General features: G+C 56.6%; 1 protein-coding gene across 3 annotated transcripts in view; it reads left to right on the forward strand.

Moving 5' to 3' along the window:
• The window catches only part of MAMLD1 (mastermind like domain containing 1), a 109,625-nt gene extending 101,709 nt beyond the window's left edge, over positions 1–7,916 (forward strand). For 2 of the 3 annotated variants that reach the window (XM_044235294.1, XM_044235295.1), the window contains exons 4-5: positions 5,260–5,344; positions 6,574–7,916. In XM_044235294.1, coding sequence (XP_044091229.1) covers positions 5,260–5,344; positions 6,574–7,628 — 1,140 coding nt within the window. In that variant the 3' untranslated portion in view covers positions 7,629–7,916. The remainder of the gene's footprint in view (positions 1–5,259; positions 5,345–6,573) is intronic. The other variant, XM_044235296.1, reaches the window with a different exon arrangement.
• Positions 7,917–12,990: the final 5,074 nt, after the last annotated feature.

The following is a 12,990-nucleotide window of genomic DNA, read 5'->3' on the forward strand; positions in this document are numbered from 1 at the left end:
TGCCTTGAAGAGTCACATTAGTGGTCACAGGGGCGAGATGGGGGACGCCAGCCAGAGTGGGCCTTGGCAGAGAATATCACGTGAACTATGGCGTAAAATATCAGTGTGCCCAGGCCACCTGCCCTGTCTGCAGAAAAAAGCTGGAGACATGAGCATTTGCTAAGTGACAGTGATCAGAAGATGCTCATCAGGCTGAAAGGGCCTCCGGGATTCTGGCCTTTAATGGAAATCCTGCTCGAGTACGTATGGCCTTGTTCTCCTTGGGCCCTTTTCTGTGTACTCTCCGAGTCACAGGGCACCTCAGCTGTTCGAGGTCCGGCTGGACCCGGAGAAATCACGGCTCAAAGTCCTGCCCCAAACTGCCCAGGAATCAGAATCAGCAAACCTGCTCTTCCCTGCCTTTCCCTCTCCTCACGAGTCCAGCGTCATGCACCGTCATGGACGGGGATCCCAGCTAGCTTGCCTCAAATTCCTAGTCATTCCCCTGCCTTATTGTGTCTCTTGCCAAGGCTCCGCCTTCGGCCCAGCAGCGGAGGAGGGCCAGGCAGATGCTTGGCCAGCCAGGTTTTCCTCAGAAGCTTTGGAAGCTGGGTGCTCCTCGGGGGCTTTAAGGGATGGGGTGTCTTTGCCAGCTCAGCCCGGGACTCAGGAAGGCCAGGCACAGTGTGAGACGGAGGACACAGGCCCCACAGGGGAAGAAGAAAGGCAAGCGGCAAAGACATTTGTTTCCTCTGCCCTGGGATCATTCCCAGCATTTAGACCAAGCCCTTCCGGGACCAGGCAGCCCCGATCCGCTCGAGACAGGGAGGCATCAGAATAGAGGTCACGCAGTCGGAAATCAAGCAGAAAGACAGAAACTGGAGAGTAAAACAGCTGACCTACAGCTCTCTGCTCTTTGCTGCTGATGGCATTGACTTTGTGAAGCCCCTAGAGACAGCCTCACACTGGTCCAGACCTAAGGGCAGCGGCCTCTGCATGGGGGAGGCTCCAGGGCCCTATGCCAGGGTCCTGGAGGGGCCCAGAGGGACCCCTGCAGAACACACTCAGGGTTTCGGCCATGCCCACCGCTCTCGATCCCTTCACTTTATCATTGGTTTCTTTAGAAAATGTGTCACCATCTGCAGGGATCTTCTTCGATTAAGTTACTTGTATCTTGTCAGCTTCCCCCTCCATTAAAAGCTCCAGAAGAATGAGAAGCCCAGCGCTATCCCACAGTGTGTCCACTGATTGACAGAGGGACTTCTGGCCACTAAGTAAACCCCAGCTTCCCATCTGCTATGGGACCACCTCCAGAGCCACTGAGGCCTGCATCTCGCTGGGGGCAATCTGAGCCCAGAAGGACATTGAGCAGAGGCAAAGCAAGAGGGCCAGATCTTGGCCTCAGCTGTCAACAGAGAGAAGTGGCTTGATGGCACACTCTTCAGTCCCATCACTGTGGAGAAAGCCATGGGCATTGAGAGTCAGGAGGGCCCCGGAAACAAGGAACCTGAGCAGTCATTCACTGTAGGAAACCCCTGTGGTTTCCCAAGGACACTTGGCGGAGGACACGGGGCTCCCGATGGAAGTGTCTGCATTCCCTGCACCCATGGGCTGCCGGGGAGCCAGGGCCCATGGGTCTCAGGTGTCCCCATCCTTCTGGGTGGGAGAGGCCCAAGAAGTCCGATACTGACTTCATGCTCTCCAATGAGAATGCTGTCTTCCCTACCATTTCAGAGGATAAGTCAGAAAGGTGGGTGAGTTGTCTCCAAACCAGGCTTCCAGAAACTACAAAAGAAGGTGCTTTTCCTAGTGGAGTAATACATGAATCAACACAGAGAGGAGAGCTCATTAACCTTTGGACTTGAAGGTAGCTGAGTGCCTTCTGCTGTGTGGCAGGCTGGCTCCTGCGGGAGCTTTCAGGGGCCAGGTGTGCTCGGAAAGGAGGCCCAGTGACCTAAAGGTAGAAAGAGATCCCCCCTCTCCGTCCCTTCCCTTCCACTCTCCTTCTTCCTCCCCCCGACCCTACGCCTTCCCACCTCAAGGTGCTGTACATCCCCTGCCATCCCCCAGGAGCTAACCTCGTTAATCCCCTTCTGAGTCAGAATGCTCTCCTGGAGGTCGGGGGTAAAACTTCAGTCTGAATCCGCTCGACATCCAGGAACCTCTCGCAGGCTCCTGTGTGTGAGTGCTGCTGGGCATCTGTCCTTCTGCCTCTCCCCCACCTCCTCCGCCTGATTAGGTGCTGGGCTTACAGGAGACATTCACCTGCGGCGGCCGAAGCAGGAAGCCGACACGGCTTTCGGCCGGGCCTGCTCGTGGGGGCCACTGTGTGAGGCTCAGCTGAGTCGGGCAGTTGTGGGGTTCAGGCCAGCCTTCTGCCTCTCTCTCTCTCTCTCCGGCCTAGCACGCACAGATGAGGCACTTGCCTTTCCGTGAGCCCCCAGAGTTGGGTGAGGGCTCTGCAGCTTCCCGGGCATCAGCATGAAGCTTCTAGAAAGGCGGCCACAGATCTTCCAGGGTGGCCGTCCTGCCTGAGACCTCTCTGTGAACGTGGCACCTCAGCCAAGTAGGACTGGGAGGAGGGGTGACAGAAGAAAACTGGGGCCCTAGTTCTCTGGGAGACTTGCGGACGGCCCCAGGCGCACACAGCACTGCCCCGACCCTGCTCGTTGGTGTCACCCGGCACAACAGCACCGAGCGCCGTGGCAACTGCCGCCCTAGGAAAAGGAGTCCTTTGATGATCTGCTCCATCGCCGGGCGTAGGAAAAGCACAGGTTGCCTGAGCCATCCTTCCCAAGCGTTGGTCACTAAGCAGCAACTTTCAGCCATCACTTCCTCCCAGTCACTGAAAACATTTGTCATTTCCTGTTTTCTCCATTTCCCAGCGATTCTAATTGTCAGTGTCAAAAGGCAACAACTGTTTTCTCGGGGCTTATCTTTGGAGCACATTGATTCAGAACAAAGGATGGGGGCCTCCGTCTGCCAAACAAAGGAAGCAGCCTCCTGGGGAGGCCTCCTCTGCCAGGGCCAACAGGACCAGGCCCAGAGCGGCGGGGCTGCGGGGCCTCCGGACGCCCAGCCTAGCGAAGAGACTCCTGCTCGGTGGTGGCGTCCCAGTGTCCCGGGATGCCGGAGGCCCAGCCCCACAGGCCAAGTGTCAACGTGCTGTTTAAACCTGGGAGTTTCCGTAGCCATCCCGCTGACCAGAGTCCCCCTTAAACTCGGGAACCTCCGGATCCCGTGCTTCCCTGGATGAACACGGGACTTTCATCTGGCCACCACCACCCGGTCCCTCCACCCTTGACCCCTGCCCCAGCCCAGCCTTCTCTTTTATTTCCTGTGCCCTTGGAGTGTCTTTCCTCTGCTTTTTCCTTGGCTGTGCTCGGTAGCCTCTACCTGTCCCCCCTCCTCCCCCGACCCCCACTCTTATACAACTGCGTTGTTTGAGGAAACTGATGGGGCAGGCAGTGTAGACGGATTTAGGGTTGATGTTGACCCAGCCAGCCACAGGAGCCGGTCTCCAGAAGCAGCTGGTCCCCACAAGCAGTGGGCTGAAGAGGCTGGAGAGGCCGGAGCGCTGGGTCTTCATATAGGAGGCATTGCCCTTCCTAGATGTGTCACTTTGGGCTGTCATTTAAATTCTCAGGGCCTCACATGTCTCATCAGTAAGCTGGGGCTGTGGATCTTCTGCCCAGATCTCTGGACGCTGGCATAGGGCCCAGGGGAAAAACGGAAGGGCAAGGGCTGGCCCCAGAGGGGCAGGCAGAGCCGAGCTTCCATGCCCCACTTCCTGCCTTGGGCCGTCATGTGATGCCCGCGCTCCTCCTCAGTGGCCAGGTCCCTACCCAGAATGACATAGCAGGGCCGACCTCAAGGAGGACGTGAAAGAGCGAGTGCGGGCGGCTCAGTACAGTGAGCACGTGTGGGCTGGCCCCGGGCTCCCCCCCATCCGGGCTCTAGCAGGAAGAGGGCAGTTCCATGGGCCGCCCGAGGCGTGGCCCCAGTGGAGGGGAGCAAGGGCCCAGACAGGAAGCAGGCTAAGGAAAGGACAGTGAAATGGCTTCTGTTGTCTGCCTATCCGGTGAGGGCAGAAAAGCAGGTCCTGCCAGGCAGCCTGTGTTCTAGGTCAAGTCCTTTGGCATCTGGGGGTGGGGGTGCGGTGTAGCTCCACAAGTGGACTAAGGTGGGAGAGATTCCTTCCTGACCCAGCTGCCCTGGTTGTCAGCACCCTATCAAGCAGGCTTCCTGAGAAGGGGAGAGAGATGGCAGTGGGTGAGCACTGCACTGGGAGTCAGGCCTGGGTCCCATTCGCAACCTGACACGGAAGGGCTGAGGGTCTCAGGACAAGCCGCTCTGTGGAGCCCTTGTCTGTTTCTCCGCTGGCTATGTCCTTGAGCTACTCCCAGACCCAGTGCTGGGGCTGCAGCCCTGAAGCTTGGCTCCTTCCCCGGCCCACCAGCTGCCCCTGCGATGGAGACAGGAAGCTTGTCCCCATTGCCCATGCTCCAGCCAGGCAGGAGAATGAAGGGAAGTTGGCAGTGAGTGGCGACGCTGGGTGGCAGACAATGCATTTATCTGACCGTGTGATCATCCTGCCGTTCATGCCAGCACCGCCCAGAACGAGCCTGGGCCCTGTCCCTGTGACAGCCTGGCAGAGGCTGGGTACCCACATAGCCATAGCCCAGCGTCAGCTCTGCCCCATCCACAGCATCCCTGGTTTGCTCTGCCATTCGTGGTCCTCACAGTTCCGGGCCCGAGCCCTACCCCATCACTAGTGTCCTCGCAGCACAGCCGGTCCATCTGGGTCCCCCTGAGACTGGCACACCCAGACTCTTGTCCGCACTGTAGACATGGTCTGGCCAAGGCGGAGGAGTGCAGGACTGTCACCTCCCTCCTTCTACATACTCTGCTTCTATTAATGCAGCCTAATGTTACATTTGCTCTTTTGGTGACCACATCTCACTGCTGACCCATCCTGAGCAGAAGGACATCCAAAATGCCTGAACCTTTTCTCTGTGTGCTCTTGCTGTTAAGCTCTGTGTTTCCTGCCCCATCCTATGCTGTCGCAGTTGATTTCTTAACCCAGGTGCAGAATCCTACTTTTGTTTATACCTGTGGAATTTTGCTCGGGAGGGCGGGGCATGCATGCAAGTGTGTGTTGATGTGTTCACTCATGCTTTCTGCTACACCAAAGCCAAGTCCTGGGCCCCCACACAGCAATCCCAAGGCCAATTTTCTTGGTAGACACTATCTAACACGTCTTTCTCATCTTCTGTTTAGCAAGAGAAGCAGAGATCAGGTCTTACGGCAATGACCCCTGAACAGCGGAGTGCATATATTGCCCAACAAATGAGTCAATTTCAAGGTAAGCAGTTAAGGTCATTGTTCCCAAAGGGCAGGCCTGGGAGTGTGTGTGGAGGGGGTACGGGGTGGTGAGAATTCACTCCAGCATAAGCAGTCACTGTCAGTGTTTCTGAAAGTTCTGAGGGAGAGAAGGGAAGTCTGCAGCTTAGTTCAACAGCACGCAGGACGGGATCGATCCCACATTGAAAGCTTCGGTAGGATCTTAACTGAAAGCCAGGTTTTAATGACTCTAATATCAGTGCTTAGTTCAAGAGAGTAATTAGACTGAATCAGGCCCCTTAAAGCAGTTATTCTCAAAAGGAGAAAGGCACACCTTCAGCTTTCTGATCCTGTCCCCCCACACCCACAGCCGCTGCTGGAGTGACCTCCCATTCTAAATACTCCTGGCCATCTCTGAGGTGTGGGAAGCGGAGCCGGGGCTGGGGATGCTCTTCCTCAAAGGGCCTGTGGCAGGGGCTGCCAGAGCCTTCACGGATAGCAGGGGCCCCCACCCTCTACCATGGCCACTACAAATGTAATCCACATTTATGGGCTGGGGATACAGAAATTAACAAAAGATGTCAGGCGTGGTCCCCACTTCGTGGAACTTCCAGACTAGCTGGGGACATGTGTGTTAAACAATCCCTACGAGCCAGTGGAGTGACCTTGGTCCAGGACAAGAGGACTCTAACCTGGGGCGAGGGATGACTGCTTGCCCTATGGCAGGTGGTCGACATTTTCATTTTAGCCCAGTGCCACCTGCATTCTCCTGCAAGAAGCCCTATTCCTTGGGGTCTGATGCCAGCTGAATGTCCCAGCTGCCCAGGCTGGAGGGACATGTCAGGCATGCTTCAGCAGCAGTCACTAGACAGACAAGTTCCAGGAAGGCCAGTGACAAGGGTTGGATATCTGTCAAGGCGTGCCTGGTGCCACACCTATGTACAGTGCTGAACATATAAGCAAACCCAGACCCTGGCCTCGTGAAGCTTATAATCTACCTGAAAAAGTAGACCTTATAAGCTGGCATTTTCATACGATGTGATCATCCCTTGGTGCATGTATTCGGGGTAGCTGGGAGCACAGACCGGGGATTCGGGGAGGGCTTCACAGAAGAACCGCAGTCGGCTGAGGGTAGAGGAAAAAGGGGAGTTGAGAGGAGTTGGGGAGCCAAGGGTGGAAGGCAAGAGATTGGTGCTATAGCCCAGGTCGCAGATGACTGTGGCACTGACCCCCACTTCTCTCTTTCGGTAGCCGTCCAAGAACAAGTCACCTCCAAGTGTAGCCAGACCAAGGCAAGATCCCCATCTAGTCAGCCCGTGATGCCACCCAGAGCGGGGCTCCTTCAGAACAATCCGAATCCAGCAATGATCCCACCCTCCAGGCACCAGAGCCACAAGGGCATGGACATGGCTTTGCCGACTCCGACTCCGGGCAATCAACAAGGAATTTTCAACCCTAACCCTCCATTTCCCATACCCTCACACTTGGGCCAGAACCCCCCAGGCAGTGCCCGTCTGCAGATTGCCAAGGCCATCCCCTCAGAAGCGCCCCTGCTTGCGTTCTGTCCCAGACCCCTGGGCGGCCAGCTTCCAAGTCCCCACCAGCTCAGACAGCCCTGTGTGCCAAGAAATCCTACAGTGTTGAAAGAAGCCACGTGGGTGGCAGCGGCAGCAGCTGGGACCACAGCGGTCTCCAGGGAGCCCCCCCTTAGCCACACAGACCTTAGCATCCGGCCGCACTTGGAGAGCAACTCGATCTTCACCAGAACTCCGGTGGGGTCCCCGACATTTCCATCACAGCAAGCAGTTGTGCCCCCCAATCAAGTGGCCCCAGGAGGCAGGCCTGGCCAGAAGGTGAGCTTCGGCCTTCTGGGCAACCAGAGTCTCAGGCAGAGCCCAGTGCAGGGTCCCGTGCTAGTGTCCAGTGCCACCAAGTCCCTCCAGCAGGGCATGGCTGGCTTTGGTCCGGTGAGTCCCATAGAGGGCATCGAGCCGCCAAGCTATGTGGCTGCTGCCATCGCCACCAGCCAGTCCCTGGGTCCATTCAGCAGAATGGGCTTCCCCCCTGAGCTGCCACCTTACGACTTTCTGCCCCCGCCCCAGCCCCAGCTCAACGGTGTGCTCTCAGCCCCTGACTGCAGTGAGGTGGATTTCATTGACGCTCTCCTGAAAGGCCCCAGAGGGAGCCCCGAGGAGGGCTGGGTGTGCAACCTAAGGCTCATCGATGACGTTTTGGAAGAGCACGCTGCCGCTGCCGCTGCCGCTGCCGCTACCGCTGCTGTCCCCCAGAGCGCAGGGGGGCTTTAAGTGCTCATAGAAACACCCACACCCACACCACTTTAGGCAATGGCGTGCAACGCCATAGCAAATTCACCACCTGCCCCCCAGCCACGCAGTTGCTTCCTCCCTACGATGTGAGTGGCACCCGCCTCTGCTCATCCCTCTCTCTACCTGTGACAAAGCAGAAAGCTGGTGATTTTTCAAGCTACCTGTACATATTTGAAAATTTTGTAAATGGTTTTCCTAAACGTTAATGACAGAAGTATTTATACTTCATTTTGTGACTTTGTAAATAAAGCGACGGCTTTTGTTTCAGTAGAGTTGTGTTTATTATGCATTGTTTGTGTTTATTACACACTGTTGCAAATACGCAGGCTGTGTACGGAGCTCCAGCGCTCCCTTGTGAAGCCCCAGTGAAGCTTCCCTTAGAAGCCACGGGGTTGAGTCGCTTATGGTTTTGATGCAATGAGATATGTGGATGTGACCAAGAGGCATTGTACAAACTGACAAAGGCCGAATAGAAACCCCTTGGCCATTTATGGCCGAATAGAAACCCCTTGGCCATATATTGCAATTTTCAGTAAAAATGCTATCGTCTTGTGTGATTCTTAAAATCTATTGCAAACCTGTTAGTGTCCGCCTGGTGCGCATATTACAGGTGGCCCGCAGGGGAAATTTTCCAGGAGGCTTGGAGTTCTTCGGATTTGGGAGGGGTGTAGAGAGGGCCTGTGAGCTGAACACAGGCCATGCGGTCCATGCTGAGCATCCAGGGTGTCCTCCCTCTATCATTCAGAGAAACCCCCAGGCTCCCACTTCCCCAGTGGCACCTTGCACGGCGGAGGTGAGATGTTCCTGGTTTAAAGCCTTTCAGTGTTTGTTTTCATGTAAGGTCTGTGGTTGGGGGTGGGGTGGGGGGGAGTCTGTAAACATTAATAGTTGACTTGGGGTTTGTCTTTGATGGTTTTTATCTGCAATTATCGTCATGTATATTTAAGTGTCTGTTATAGAAAACCCACACCCACTGTCCTGTAAACTTTTCCTCAGTGCCCAGACTTGTGTAATCACGTTTTAATTGCCACCTCCTCTTTCGCCTCTACATTTGAAATCTGGCATCTGTTTCCAGCCAGTGCGTTTTTTCTTTGTACTGTAATAAACAGCCAGGAGAAAAGTGCCTCTATGTTTTCATTGTTCAAGGGATCATCCGACGTCCCTGTATCCGCTAAGCCTACTGGTGTCTTTGGGCCTTTCGAGAGGCTACTCGGTGCCTTGTGCAGCGGGAAGATGCCACAGCGAGGGCTGATGGGTAAGAAGTTTGTGAAGCCCCTCTTTTTTTTTTTTTTTTTTTTTTACCCCAAGGCCTTCATTTTACAGGGAAGGAAACAGAGGCCACTGAAGTAGCTGCGCCGGCGGCAGGGGCGGGGGTGACTTGCACCGCCAATCCAGACTCTCTGCCCCAGCCCGCGTCCTCTTTCCACTGAGGGGGTGACAGACCCAATTAAAGATCCGTATTCTTCCCATGCAAGGGACACCCAAATAGGGCACGGGGCGGGGGGCGCGCTGAGACAGGAGGCACGTCTGCTGCGCGGAAGAGGGAAGTCATGCCTCTTCGCAAGGCCGGGGAGACTGGGACTTGCCGCGCCCCCTCCACCTCCTCTCCCAAAGCCTGGGCTAAACCCAACCCAGTGTCCCCTGAGTGCGGAGCCGGAGGAGCTCCGGGGCCGGGGGCTCCAGGGCCGCAGAGCTCCTCTTCAGGTCCCGGACCGCAGTGGAAGGGGAGTTACCGCGGCACTTCGCCCGCCCCCCGTCTCGCCCCCGTCCGGCCCCCCGTCTTGCCCTCGTCCGCCCCCGCCCCGCCCCGCCCCCGCCCCCGCCCCGCCCCCTGGAGTCGCTGCACCGCCCCTTCACTCCCCACCTGCTGCCCCCGCTCGCCCGGCCCCCTACGGTCCCCTCCGCTCTTCTCCCAGCAGACCTTTGCAGCACGCGGGGTGGCTGTCGCTTGTTTCCGATTTAAACTGCACGAAATCCACAGGGACTTCCGTGACTCCACACTCGGGCCACCCCCTCACAGCGACAAAGTGGCTTCCACAGAGCTTAATACGGATTTCGCTTATGGTAGGGTCTCATTCAGAGGGGGACCCTAATAGGATGGCGGGGACCCCTGCCTCTCCCATGAAAGCGCACGTCCCCCCACCCCCGAAGGCAGCAGGGAAGCTACTTGGGAAGCCCCTCCCTGCCGTGTTCTGGAAGAGCAGAGCGGATTGCTGGTTGGCATCGTTTGTAGTGCAAACCGAATACATCACATGTATCCCCCAACTGCCTGGGAGAACTGATACCCTCATCCTGGATGTACAAAGTGTTCCACCACAATGGCACACTTTGGGGGCTGAGGGACGCATGGACGCGGAGGCATCCTGTCCTGTCCAATGGAGCCTAAAATGCTCCAGGACGACGCCTTCACCCACCATTCTCAATGGCTGAGACTAAGAGCAAAGATGGACAGCCTTCCGGCCAGCGGGATGGAGGACACCGATGTTCCCCAAAAGCCCCGCCCCTGGCCTCCTGCTCCATACAGGCCCCTCCAGCTTGCAGAACATTCTTCCCAGGTCTGGATAACCGATGTGTCCTACAGGTGTCCCTGAGCTATGGGCCTCACCCCCTGGCACAGTCTTTGCACCCATTCCCCCAGGCCCTCAGGCAGCACCTCCCCAGGAGCCTTCCTTGCTGGGGCTCCCAGTGTTACCTCAAGTTCCCCGGGGTGCCAGGCTCCAGGCAAGCCCCAGCTTCACCTCAGAGCCATGCCGGGGCACTCAGGTCCAGCTCTCCTGTCTCCTGTTTCTGACGGGCCCAGGAGCATCAGGGGTGGAGCCAGGGGCATCAGGGGTGGAGCCAGGGGCCCTTCCTGATTCTGTGTTGGACCTACCTGCCCAGTGACTGTTGCCAGCCAGCCAGTGAGGGGCCAAATCCCTGTAGACACCCAAACTCAGCCCTCCCAGTCAGGCCTCCTCAGCCTTCCAGAGGGCTCTGGAGCCATAGCTGTCTCCACTCTGCTGACTGTCCGAGCCCCCAAAGCAAAGCTGAGCTCAGCCCACTGGACCAGTGCCAGCCAGCCATGACCTTGAGGCTGAGCCAGTGTGGACAGCAGTGTTGACGGCTCCCTGAGCAATTCCCACCTCCCCACCTGCGCTGGCCTCACTGCCCCGCCCACCCCTGCCATCCTTTCCCTCTGACCTCGGGCCCTTTCCTATTCCCCCAGCATGGTTGTCCCAGGTTTGTCTTTGCAAGCGACAGCTCCCACCGTTCTGCTGCCACTTACCTCCCCTCTCTTTTGTGCCTTCAGCCTCTCCTCTGCTGGATTCCACCCAGGGGCTCCCAACCCAGCCATGTTCAAAAAGCCCTAAATATCCCAGCCCACCCAGCCACGGCTGTAGCTCCCTGCCACCCTCCCACTCGCTCCTCAACCAGAGTGCCCGGCTCCAGTCCCCGCTCCTTCCCCTAAGCACACCGCTCAGCGTACAGCTTCCGCCTGGCCCAAGGCCAAGGCAAGCTTCTCAGTCCTCCGCGGATTTGCCCCTGCAGCAGCACTGGACGCGCCCTCCTTCCAGAAAAGCCCTGGCCCTGAGCTCCTGGAAGCCTCTGGCCTGCAGCCTAGCCCTCTCCTGCTCTGAGATCTGTTCTGCCCTGCGTCGCTGTGAGAAGACACTGCTCTCCCAGGGCTTCCTCTCCTCACACAGGACCTCCTCCCCCTTCCCCGCCCTTCTCCTGGGCACATAAAAGGGTTTCGAGCCTGTGTTCCAGCATTCCGGCATCTCAGCATCTTGATGGCCCGGTGGAGAAGAGTGTGGTGCATCTGGGCTAGGCCCTCGATTTCCGTCCCCAGGCGAATGCTAAGAGACTGGGCTGAAATCCTCCAGGCCCCTTGAAAAAAGAATGAAAGAGCTTAGAGTCCTCCAGATGCCTCCCACGAAGACAGTTCTCCCCGCCGTGCTTCGGACCACAGCACCCTTGGGCAGAGTCCCTCACGGCCCCTGGCCTGTGCGAGTCCTTCCTACAGGAGCTTGCGGGCCAGAACCCGAAGGCCTTCCCACAGCCGCGGGGAAAGAAGCAGGATCGCTCGCTCCATGCCCTATCCCAACACCCCCTCCCGACTCTGAGGTCAACCTCAATGAAAATGCTAGAAGGCCCCAGGGACCTTTGTGAGACCCCAAGGCCTCCCTCCTTCACTACAGCAAGCTCAGGCCCCTGGAGCCCCCAGGGCCAAGGTCTGTAGATAAGGTACTATCTCTCGCTTGCCATTCAGCCTAGGAAGTCCGGGGGATCTGCCAGTGAACATGGGGTTCTAAAGACGTGCCTGGCTTCCCTAGTGTGTGTCTTTTAGTGATTCCACAAGCAGCCTTGTGCCAGGCACAGACAGAGACACAGACACGGTCCCCAGCCTCATGGAGCCAACGGGGTGTGTCGAGGGTCTAGGCATCGGGGGTATAGCAGAGAACAGAACCGGTGGGAGCTGTACGTGTGTGTGTATGTGCGTGTGCATGTGTGCGTGTGTGTGTGAGAGAGAGAGAGAGAGAGACAGAGAGACAGAGAGAGAGTCAGGGCTATGTGTTAGTCGGGGTTCTCCAAAGAAATAGAACCAATGGGATGGAGTTGTATCTATATATAGAGATAGATAGATATAGATAGATCAGAATACACACACACACACACGCACGCACACACACAGATTTATTACGGGGAATCAGGTCACACGATTCTGGAGGCTGAGAAGCCCCACAGTCTGCCCTCTACAAGCAGGAGACCAGGGCAGCCGGTGCTATACTTCAGTCTGAGCCTGGAGGCCTAAGAACAGGGGAGCCATTTTTGTAAATCCCAGTCTGAAGTCAGAAGATGACATGTCCCAGCTCAAGGAGTGGGGCAGGGGAAAAAGGGGCCAATTCCACCTTTCTCTGTCTTTTGTTCTATTCAGGTCCTCACCAGATTGGAAGATGCCCACCCACGTTGGGGAGGGCCATCTGCTTGCTGAGTCCACTGATTTCAAATGTGGATCTCATCCGGAAACACCCTCACAGACACACCCAGAAACAAGGCTTAATCTGGGCACCCATGGCCCCGTCAAGGTGACACACAAAATTAAGCATTCTCTACACGTTTGCCTCTTGAACAACATAGGTTTGAACTGTGTGGGTCCTCTCATATGTACATTTTTTTCCCCAATGAATGCAGTACGGTCCTGCAAATATATTTTCTCTTGCTTGTGATTTTCTTGACGTTTTCTTTTCTTCAGCCTACTTTATGGTAAGAATACAGTATACAATACATATGACATAGAAAATATGTGTTAACAGACTTGACGTTATCAGTAAGGCCTCCAGTTAACAGTCAGCTGCTAGTA

The sequence above is a fragment of the Neovison vison genome, chromosome X (genome assembly GCF_020171115.1).
Source record: "Neovison vison isolate M4711 chromosome X, ASM_NN_V1, whole genome shotgun sequence".
In the NCBI taxonomy this organism is placed as follows: Eukaryota; Metazoa; Chordata; class Mammalia; order Carnivora; family Mustelidae; genus Neogale; species Neogale vison.